This window comes from Pyrgilauda ruficollis, unplaced genomic scaffold (assembly GCF_017590135.1).
Source record: "Pyrgilauda ruficollis isolate IOZ18807 unplaced genomic scaffold, ASM1759013v1 scaffold69, whole genome shotgun sequence".
Taxonomy (NCBI): domain Eukaryota; kingdom Metazoa; phylum Chordata; class Aves; order Passeriformes; family Passeridae; genus Pyrgilauda; species Pyrgilauda ruficollis.
In genome coordinates this window covers 2679364-2690886 of record NW_024528710.1, presented here as the reverse complement: position 1 = coordinate 2690886, position 11523 = coordinate 2679364, and the positions used below count along the sequence as shown (strand labels likewise).

Below are 11523 nucleotides of genomic sequence, written 5' to 3'. Positions count from 1 at the left end.
TTTTTTTGGAGAGCGGACAAAAAAAAAAACCGGGGGGGGGGGGGGGGGGCGAAAAAAGACCCCCAAAAAATACCAAACCCCAACAAAACCAGAGAGAGCGAGAGAGGAAAAAACCCAGCAGCACTCCTCCTCCTGGGGCTGCTGTTGTTGCCTTTGTTGTCCGGCGGGCGCCCCGAGGCTGCGGCCGGCCCGGCCGGGCCCCCGGCCCCCACCTGCTCCCATTCATCGGCCGGCCCGGCCGGGCAGCGGCGAGCAGCAGGAGCACGGGGGCTGCCCCAAAGCTGCACGGGGACACCCTGAACTCCAGCGCTGATCCTCAGCACCATCTCCCCGTCTTGGGATGGGGGGTGTGCGTAGGGAAGACGCAGGTGTTCTCCTCACCCCCCAAAATCCCTGCCCTCTGGCGAGGAGGGCGACCCCCCCCAGGCAGCAGCCTGACTCATTGAAGGAGGGTGCCATCACCCTGCCCCTTGGCAGGAAGGAGGGTGACCCCCACCCCAACGCTGTCCCCTTGCAAGGAGGGGTGTCCCCCATCCCAGAACCCTGCTTTATTTTTCCCCCCCCAAGGAGGAGAGCACCCATCAACCCACCCCCTTTCCAAGGAGGTTGCTCTGCTCACTTGCAAGGCAGATATCCCCCACCCCAGCCCCTGGGAGGGAAGGAGGGTGCCCTGCCAGCACCCAGTCCCCTCGCAGCAAGGGGGATACGCCCCCAACACTGTCCCCTCGCAAGGGGGACACCCCCTCCCCCGCTGCCCCATCCCCAGCACCTACCTCGTCTTAGAGGACAGGAAAGCAAGTTTGATTAATCCATAGGTAAACAACTGGATGCTCTCCTTGGCTATGCTGGCCACTCTGAGCCTGTGCTCTAGGATGTGCAGTTCCATCTTTTCCTCTTTCTCATTTGTAGTTCATCTATCCCTGGGGTTTATGTTGTGTTTTTGAATGGGGAGGGGGAGGGGGGGCTGTTATTGTCGGTGCCTTCTTTTTTTTTTTTTTCCTTTTTCCCCTCCCCGCTTCCGTCTGTCCCTTCCCAGCTCCGGGGGCAGGAGCAGGGGATGAGGGAGCAGAGGGTGCAAAAGTTGGAGCGGCGGGGAGGCCGGCGGGGCGCGGAGCGGAGCAGCGGAGCCCGGAGTGCCGAGCAGCTGGTGCTCGCTGGAACAAACAACTTGCCACTCAAACCCGGCCCGGCGCGCATGCGCCGCGTCCCGCGGCATGCCGGGACTTGGAGTCCGCGCCGCCACCACCGGGGCCGCCCCGCCCCTGAGGGCGCCCGCCCGGCCCCACACCCCACCAGCCCTCAGGGACGGTCATTTAAAAAAATCACAAAGCACTAAAGCGAGAATCAGCCCTGGTAAGGGTGTTGTTTTGGTTTGTTTAATTTTCTTTTGTACTAATCGGCTTGCTGGAAAATCTTTCACAAGCCAAAAACTAGCAGGAAGGAGAACTTTAGAAGTTTCATTAACAGCATGGAAATACTCAAACCGTACCTTGTTCATTCCTTCATGTGGCAGATGGGAAATCCTTGTCTATTGCACTGTGCAGCAAAAATAATGTGGGAAAAAACCGTCTACTTTGCATGCGAGTGTTCCAGAGGTAAGATCACAGCTGTCAAGAACATAAAAGTGGCCCTGTGTGTGTTGTAATGCTGGAAGGGAGAAATGAACGGCTGAGGGTGAATTGAACGGCTGGAAGGGTGAATTGAATGGCTGAGGGTGAATTGAACGGCTGGAAGGGTGAACTGTTTGTCCCCATTCTTGCCCCACTCCTCAACACAAGGAGGCTGAATGGAGGTAGCAAGGGATGGGCCCCAAACCAGCCCCAGAAATGGGATTGCTCCGGGGTGTGAGCACCTCTGCACTGCACCACTGACACCGTGCTGACCGACAGCTGTTAAATTCAGCCTCGGGGTATTCATAAAACAGGGCTTAGGCAATGAAACTGGTTCAGTTTCTGTACAAGGGTCCCTCTGACTTCAGATCACACAGATTCTGCTGTGAACACACCACCAGCACCTGGTCACTATGGCCCTTTTCACCAAAAGATTTCAAATAAGCTTTTCAAAGACTATCAGGAGAAATCTTTCTGTTCTACACAGGGAAACTGAGTCATGGGATGTGTCCAAGGGCCCAAGATAAGAGCTCAGCCAGCCAAATCCCACTCCAAGTGACTTCTCTCCCCTACAGAGCAAGAAGAGCTTCTGCAGCTGTAAGTTAAGTTTTTTAGGGTCTGTTGTGTTGCAGAAATCCCTTGTCTGCAGATAAGCTTCCAAAACTAGGATTTCCAAGCCCTTTCTCTTCTGTTAATTCCCATGGGATGGATGCATTTTTCCCCTGGACATGTCTGTTCTTCCTCTGTCTGTGGCAATACTCCTGAAAGGCTCTCTTAATTTTGCTACATCCAAAAAGGAAAAACTTGAAATTTGAGGCATTCATATTGATAGCTTGTCAAAATCATTTAGAGTAAATGCAACCAACACAAAGTATCAAATCTCTACTTAGTTTTTTAAAAGCATTTAAAAGACTAGTTTTCCTTCATGGCCTCACAGTTCAGATGACTCTAGGCATTGCATTTTAGGAAGCTGAAGAGGATTTTTAATCTGCTTCCACTGCCAGTTGAAGGTCTTGGACTTCTAAGCTCTGAATGTGTCTGTGCCAAGCTACAATAAATGCCTGCAACTGCATCTACAAATCACAGAGATACATACCTGTGTCCTCTGGGACAATGCAGACCACAGAGTCCAGAAGGAAGCAGCCAGTGACAAAATATACACACACCATCTTGGTTGCTGGGATCTTCCAGAGGAAATCAGACAAATGTAGCCTGAATCATTTCTAGGAAATGCTGCAAAACTTTCCTCTTTTAAGAGATTTTTCCATCATAGTCAGGACACCATTCACAACATCAACTCTTCCCATGTAGAGAAAAATATGTTGCCCCCCAGCAGAGCTTTCTCAACCCAGAGAGTCCAGACACTCCAGGAAGGCCACCAGGGATTATGCTGTTACAGACTAATTACCACAGAAAATGCTTACATAAAACAATGAGAAAGCTAGAACAGACCCAAAGGTAAAATCTGTGGGAACCTTTTGAACAAGCAACTCATCAGAGACTTTGCTCTCCCTGCAGGGATGGAGAAAAGGAGGCCCTGAGTTAGTCATCTGTATTTACTAAAGAAAAAAGAAGCATCAAGCAAACAAGCAAAAAAATCCCCCCCCCCTCCCGCCCCCCTGAGCCCACAAAACACAAAAATACTTCTTCATTTTGTGAATTTACATCTGGTGCTCTCCAAAACTGCAATGTCTTTTCTGGGTCTGTTCAGCTGTTACAGATTTCCAAGTCTTCCAAAGAAGGCCTAAAGGCCTTTGGCCTAGAAACTCTGACCTCACGGCTACTGTGAACCTTCACACAGTTGACTGTAGGAAGCATTAGGAAAATATAAAGCCCTACCAACACTCAGTAAAATTTTCTACACATGAAAAATATGTCTAGCTCAGCACAGGCAAATTTTTCAAGAGCAGGCAACCTGGCAATTAGCCAAAATACTAATAAGGGCCCCCTCCTCCAGCTGACATTAGTATTCAAATCTCTCTCTCCCTTGTTGCCAGGTACATCTGGGAGATTCTATGCAGGGAGCAGCCTAGAATGTGTTGTTAGTATACATAACATACTATAATATTTTTTGATTACTGCAAATTCAAGTTTGCTGTATTTTTGCAGCTTGGGAGGACTCAGTAGGCCCAGGCCAGGCACAGAGCAAGGACCTGTTGTGCAAGATGATGTAACTGCCCATTTTTACTAAAACCAAAACTCATTCCCTGCCCACGCAGCTTGCAGTGTCAGTTACCACAGCACATGCTGGGCAGGCAGAGCTCAGGAATGGGGAGCTTGGACAAGAACGCAGGCAGAGGAGATAGCAGCAAAACAAATCTCACCAGGCTCTTTGAGTCATCTCCTGCCTGGATGGCGAGCGTAAGTCCTAAGCAGATGAGATTTCTAAGTGCTCTGGGTCAGATACCACCCATAACACTAAGCAGAATTTGGGGGTTGAAGCTTTGAGGCCAGAGGTGGTGGGGGGTGTTTCTCCAATAAAAAATAGAGACTGTACTTGGACCAACAGGGACTGCTCAGATATCCCGGCTTCTGCTCATGATCACAAGGACCTTTTAACTGATGAGTAGTGCAAGATCCATCTCCTGCTTGCCCTGGAGCACTGTTTATCTGGAAGTGAGGTCCTCAGAAGGAATGGATTATTTTATGAAAAACTTGAGCTCCAGGAGATGGGCTGCATTTTTGCCTTGAGTGTTTCTCTCAGTGGCAACCAAGATACAGTTCACCAACAGTTCTCTGGAGTCTCTGCTCTTCTGAGTCTGAATTTTGGCTGAGAGCAAAATTTCTCATAAACTACACAGAAGTTCACCACCCAAGTGTCTGCATGCAATTTGCATTGAAACCACACTGAAACACTCAACAACAATCAGCTTTGGCAAATAGAAATTGAAAATATGTAGAAATAGTTTAGGTGAAAGGAATGTAATTATGCACTGTGACGAACCGTTCATGAAGGTCAGCACTGCACACAGAGGAAAAATAAAGGAGAATCGTGTCATCATGTTTTATGCAATTACTACAAACTACATCAGATATTTCAGTACTATTTTATTTAGATGGTGGAAATTGTTCTTAAATAATTTGTAGTCTTTTCTGACATAATGAAAAAGCCCAAATTTACTTAGTTCTCAAAGATGAAATTATGGTAGCCTTTTCTAGATGGAATTTAACATGCATTAACATACATTAAAAGTATCTAAAATTTTGGCAATTAAACCTAATTTTTAAAAATAAATATAATTTAGATTAAATTATCTTTCATGATTTGTATGACATTGCACTGCTGCAAATCTAATGTTGTTGGTAGAATCATGCTCTTCTTTCAAAAAGATCTGAAGTTCAACAGCATCTTGACCTCTGACTAGAGCTTGTAACAGCTGCTAAGAACAAAAATAGTAGATAATAAAAGCCTAATGTGAATGATGTAATGGCAATACCCTGGATAAATATGCCCAAGGCAAGATGAATCCAGTGTCACAGTTGTTTGTACTAGCATTTGCTTTTCTTCAGTAGACAGAGCATATTAAGTTCTTAGCACATCTGTAGTTCTAGCGTGAAAGCAGGGTCAATGTGCATTTCTGGGGTCCCTTTCAGACTGAGTACATAAGGAATACAGCAATTTGTTCCAGCTCCTAAGCTGTACTTTTGAGTTCAGACTGTTTAAAGGTTTGAGAACTGGAGGTACCTTCAGGTCAGTTGCTGATTTTGACCAAAAGGGAAGCCACAACATTTCTTAGCAGCCTCAACCAGTTTGCTCTGAGATGGAAGTTACTAAGTAACTATAATTATCTGGGAACTCCTTGCTGAAGTTAAACAGGCCTTTTCGACCCAGGGACAGTAATGCTTCTTCAGGCAAACAGGTAAACAAAGGCACAGAAAGGCAGGCATGATCCCAGGTCACACCATTAGTTATTATCATATTGGAAGTACAATTCATAGGCCACTGCTTGATCATGAGACCACTACAAGGTTGGCTGAGGCAGACAGAAAGGATGGGTTTACAAGCTGCTTACACTGCAATGACAGTTAATCTCTTAAGGCAAAACCCCCCAGTTCTTTAGAAACAATCATGTAATATATTAAAATGAAAATAAAAATTTTAAAAGGGGGATGGGGAAAGCTTCCCAGAGGATAGTTTCTGAGCTTGCTTATGGAAAATTACTCATTTATTAAAAAGAGCGATTTATCAGACTAATTTCCTTCTAGTAACCAGAGACCTTTCAAAACTTGATTGCAGTTAATATGCCAGTGTTACAAAGCATTTTATTCAACTATCAAATAAGATAGTAAAGACTTTAATCTACTGTTTAGGTACAAAGTGGGCTGAGCAGGTAGCAGGGGTGCAGATGAAACTGTGCTATGCTTCAGCTCCTCAGAGAGGCTAAGTCCTGCAGGAGGGATGAGGGAGTCAAAGAATGTGCAGAGGCAGCTCTGCCTGTGCACAAAGTCACATTACCCCTAACCTAAACAGCACCAGAGAGCTCCATTAAACATTCACACACCAGCTTGCAAATGGAGATTGTCCAACTAAACAGCTTGGTCAGTGAAGACAAAATGTCACAACTGCCCCACCTCTGTTTATGCTTTGGTGATGCCTCACAGCTCCTGCCCTAGAAGAACAGAAAACAACAGGACTCCCAGTTCTGGCCTGGGGAAAGGAAGCTTTGGCACTTGTAATCAGTGTCACGTAGCCTCTGGATAGAAGGGACGAAATTGCATGTACCTGTCATGTGTAGCTGGACATAGCAACTCCCAGATGCAGGACTCACCAACCACAAAGTACCTTGCCAAAACTCATATACCATAAAGTGGCAGGTTTGTACTGAACCCCTTCAAGCTAAGCAATATTTACTCAACTTTAGCCTGTGATAAGCCAAACATAAATATTTGGTCTTGGTATTTTTATTCAATTCCTCCTTCTCTTAACTAATGTCCAGCAAAGCTTTACCCTATCCCTGGAGATTATTTGGGTACAGCCACTCCTATGAAGCCCTCATTTTTATTTAACACCTAGATGCATTAAGAAGTTGAACCTTGACTTTGCTGGAAACATTCAAAGTCTAGAAGGTAAAATGATTAGTAACAGGAGGAAAAGTAGCTCACATGTTGCTGAACTAAAACATCACATGAGACAGAAGCTCGTAGTTTCCTAGCTAAGATGCTGATCCCACTGGTTTGTTGATCAGGTGAACTACTTACACCATTTTGCTGCAATAAGCATTATTGAAACAGACCCAGTCCAGCTCATTACCTCTACACAATTTCAGATGAAGTTACTAAGGTCATGTCCACTTTATGAATGCTGACAATCATTGTTGATACCAAACTGAGAAAGCATGGCTCAGGATGTGGGAAAGACAACTTCACAGCTACTAGGAGGTGTTAAAAATGACCTCATCTTCTCATTTACTTCTGGTACTGAAATAAGCCGTTGATGAAAATACTCCCTCTCCCCCTCCCATCCCCAGACTGCCAGCCTCCTGAAGATCAACACATCTGCAAATACATTCTGCAAACCTCAGGGAAGAAAGCCAGATTGCAGCCTGCCTTATCTCTTCTGACTGGCTGAATGTATTTCAGGCCTCAAGCATCACATGACTGTACATAACATATGAATACAATAACTAACATGGCTTTTATAACAGATCAGCAGGGATCAGCAGTGTTGAACAAACACCCTTATTTGCAAAAGCACCTTCCCAGACCATGAAGCAAGTGACCTTGTCTCCCAAGGGTTACAGTGCAGAGTTAATGATCCACAAATTAAGGATTTGAAATTTATCCACAGCTCCCCTTTTAACCACACAATTTTGCACCAAATCAAATAAACACTGTCACTGCTCTATAGAAACCCAGTGTTGTAAGAGAGGCCAGAGTTCAGGAGGCAGTGGACAGTGCATTTTCTGCAAGAAGGGATCTGCTGGTGGGGACAAGATTTTATGAGAAAGCATAGATCAGTATCTTGTTCAATGGCCTTTGTTGTACCTCCCACTGAAGAACATAGTGCATATCTCACCGTCTACTATGTGACCAGGTAAGGCTCCACAGTGGCTTGAGGACTCTTAAAGACCAATCCAATCTGTAAACCATTAGTATTTTCCATAAACAGGTTTATATACACTGGAAAGATCTGATTGTACAGGACAGAATCCTTTATGCTCTGCTGGATCACGGGATTCACAAGATTTATTTCCACATGAGATGCCATATGGAAAAATCCCCTGTATATGGAAAAATCCCCTTGCCTCTTGCATTCTCAATAAACTACATCCCATATCTCAATGGTGAGAAGGCCTTATTTGCCCAAATATTTATAGAGTAACCTTATGTGCACAGAAGGCAGTACACTTCTGACCAGACCACCCTTCTTTTACAACTGGTGTAGCTAAGTTGAGCTCAGGGTCTTGTCATTTCCACTTGAAGACCCCCTGAATCTGTTGGTCAATATAACCTCTGGATAAATCCTGTGGACTTTTGATTTTGTGGGCCTGGAACAACATGCTCTTTCCTCACTAGGGAGTTTTTGGCTGTGGCAGTGCATTTACTGCTGTTGAAGTTGGCTTTAGAAGTTGCAGCCTGCCCTAAGAGACTAATTCCTACACATTTGCTGTGCTAGTCAAAGCTTTTGTCTGGCCACAGGACTGACAGGGAGCTCCTGTGGTAGAAGTTCAACAAAGAGGGCAAAACTGAATATTTGAAATCCACTCCACAGCCTGCCCTCTTTAGGAGAAGCTGAGGCAAGCAGGCAGGAATCAAAGTAAGGCTTTGCTGGGCCTGTTGGTCATTTGTCTGTAAAAGACAGCAAGCCTGAGCCAGCATGTCCTGGTCTGTCTTGGCAGAAGTTCTTACAGGGAAGCAGCCTAGTCTGTCTAACCACCTCCATTTCATCCAGCACTTTATCAACATCCATTCCCTCCTGTTTGTTTCCAGCAGGGTCTTTTTTAGATGATTGCTTTGATGCAAATGAGCCCTCCTGCAGCAATTTAGAAGATAAAGCCCAGTTGTTCTCATAGTTTCTAACACGGGGTCTTCCTTTAAATATCTCAACCCTTTTGATTCCAGACAAATTCCAGCAAATACTTGAAAATACTCTCCTCCTCTTGCCTGTCATACCAGCATTAAGTTTTTAACCTATTGTTATCCCTTCAAAACAGGCTACAGCAGCATGCACAATGTTCTCATGCACTTAATGAAGTTTAATACTAGACACAGACCAATAACAAAATGAAGGATATACTAAAGAGACATTGAAACAACTAAACAGTTAGAAAATGTACACATATTTGCCTACAGCAGACCCACTTCTGTAACACTTGGGAATCATGTATGATAGTTTCAGGTTCCAATTTGCAAGTGCAAGAATCCTATAAATGTCATATCTATCAATAGGATAACTCTGCAGAGAACTAGAAATGTGTTTTCACTTCTTCCTATTGTGTGTTCCACCATGGTGACATAGGAATACTTTATACTTGGATAATACACCATATTTGTAGGTTCATAGATGCTGCAAGGGAGGAGTTGCTGAAACAAATGCAACGATGAACATAATGAGCTGTAGAACTGGACCATCTTGCCTTGATTCCTGTTTCACACAGTAACTCATGGCAGAATGTAAGAACAGGACATTTTTGTAGCGCCTCCTGCTGCACCCACTCTACAGTCTAACAGGTAGAAAAGCTCACATTCTTCTAAACCACTCAGTCTTCATTTTAAGAGAAAATTTAAGTAGTAATAGTCTGAGTGCCCTGAAGAACTAAAGATGAATTGAAGAACAAAGTCTGTTAGACAGCAGGGTAAAAAACACTGAAATATTTTAAAATGGAACATTACAAACACTGAAAACAGTCTAAAGAAATGGGACAGCAAGACACACAGGGAAGCAGGTAGAAGGAGGCAGAGTCAACTGCATTTATGTGTGTAGAAAGTTTGCTTTATAAGAAACAGTTCACTGCTAGGTTAAATCATGGCTTTCCTCTGCCACTGGCCACAATAAAAAACAACAGCGACAACATGAAGAATCCCAGCTTTAGGGATCAAAGGAGAAATTCAGGCACACTGTTTTTTAATATGGCCACACATATCCCCTTTACAATTGTTTTCTCTCCCCCTGTTACAACTACTTATATCTTTGTCTTGAGAGCTGAGAGGCTTGACCAGTGCTTATAAAGCTAAAGCTGGCTGTTTTCAAGGTCCCATTGCTGCTTGTATCAGCCAGCATGTAACACACTTCTTTACACTCAGAGTCACTTTTCAAATCTCAGTTTTGATTACTTCAAGGCTCTGTTTCACGCTATGCTGTTATTTATTTTAATGAACTCTGCCTACTCTATCATTTGGTTCATACTAGGAGATCTTTGGAGCTGTTATGCTGCACACAAATACAGGATGATACAGAAAGTAACCTAAATGGAATGAGGCCAAACAACACGTAATCATGTCTAACAAGGAGGGAGGGGAGAAAGTGCAGAGGGGGATGGGTGGGGAGAAGTGAGATGCACTAAATACTGTGTGAAGAAAACCCATGCTTCTTACTATACATGAGGCCTGGCAAATAAACAGGAGGTCAGCTCTGGCTGAAAGGGAAGAGGAGGGTCGGCAATCAGGTGGATGGACAGTGAAAGCCATTTACTGCATTGGCAAGTGATTTTTTTCTAGTGGCCTGTTTTCACAAGGGGGCAAACATAGTTCTAGAGAAAAACCTCTGCAAGAAATTACTCCTAATTTTTTTTTTTTTTTGCATTGTTGTTCATGACTTGCAGAAAGCAGAAAAGGGAAAAAAGTACAGTTACACCAAGAAGAGAGTCTCCAGACAGCTACCTGCTTCCTAATCTGCTTGTTACCTGAAGACTAAGCCTTCTCAGTTCTTTGCACTAACTAGAGTCCTCTTTAACTCTCTTCCCATAAAAATCATATTAATTTCTTACTCTTTAAGTGAAGTGAGTAGGCAGTGATTTTATGATGTGCTTCTTGGGCAGAGATAGAAATGGGATAAACTTCTGAGGCAGAAATAACACAAAATTTGTTTCCATGTTTGCAGAACAAATGGATGAATTTAAGGGAAGGCAATATAGTCACAAGAATATTTCACTGCCTATGCTAAATAACAGAAAGGTCTCTGCACTGTAGTAATTTGTCCCCAGGGGAAATGATAATGAAATAAATACTACACAGTATTTGTTTAACTCAGGAATGTGCAAAGAGAAAGAAGAGCAGGAGATGATGAAGCCTAAGGAAGAGGTTTTACCCCTTTTAAGCCAAGCGGTTTTTACCCCTTCCTCATAACCAACCACAGTCATGGAAGCACTTTATCTTGTTCTCCGAGTTCTTGGACATGAACCTCTAACTAAGCATACCAGAACTCCCCCTACTGAGGAGCCATCACAACCACAACTAAATACTTGGGGAATTTCTTTGGCAAAAGACTTCTCTGTTGGAAAGTGCTGATTTGTTGAAAACAAAGCTTTCTGTGGAAAACTGTCATCTTCAACAAAATATTAGCTGGAAGATGTTCCTCTGTTCACAGTGCAATTTCTTGGCAAGACTAGGCAGATCCAGCGTCCCTTCTGGGGTCCTTCTGCACCAGCCATGCACTGCACGGACAGACAGACAGACAAGCACAACCCAGAAAGGGGAGCCTCTTTGGTGAGAAGGCCAGATTTAGAAGAAGTGTTTGAGCCTGGCCCTCCCACTGGGCTACTGTTATAATGGAAGGGAATTGGTTCCTATCACAGTCTCTTTCTCCAAAAGGTAGGCTTAGGCACTTCGTTCTTCTTTTTCAAGAAGAGAACAAACAAAAAGACAAAATCACCACACTTTTTATACAATAGCACTCTGTTTCCACACTCTAGTTTTAACACAAATTACATAATTGCACTCACACTAGGCATTGATAATTATTTTGGCTAAAGAA

At 44.1% G+C, this 11523-nt stretch overlaps 1 protein-coding gene and 1 long non-coding RNA gene across 2 annotated transcripts in view; one reads left to right on the top strand and one right to left on the bottom strand.

The window, feature by feature from the left end:
* Positions 1-1159, bottom strand: part of CASTOR2 (cytosolic arginine sensor for mTORC1 subunit 2) — a 116556-nt gene extending 115397 nt beyond the window's left edge. The window contains exon 1 of the mRNA XM_041484926.1: positions 774-1159. Within this exon, the coding sequence (XP_041340860.1) occupies positions 774-886 (113 nt within the window). The 5' untranslated portion in view covers positions 887-1159. The remainder of the gene's footprint in view (positions 1-773) is intronic.
* Positions 1160-1287: 128 nt separating this feature from the next.
* LOC121362984 lies at positions 1288-2659 on the top strand. The gene is made up of 4 exons (XR_005956608.1): positions 1288-1353; positions 1514-1595; positions 2098-2207; positions 2577-2659. It is a non-coding gene; the product is annotated as an uncharacterized LOC121362984 (long non-coding RNA).
* The last annotated feature ends 8864 nt before the right edge of the window (positions 2660-11523 follow it).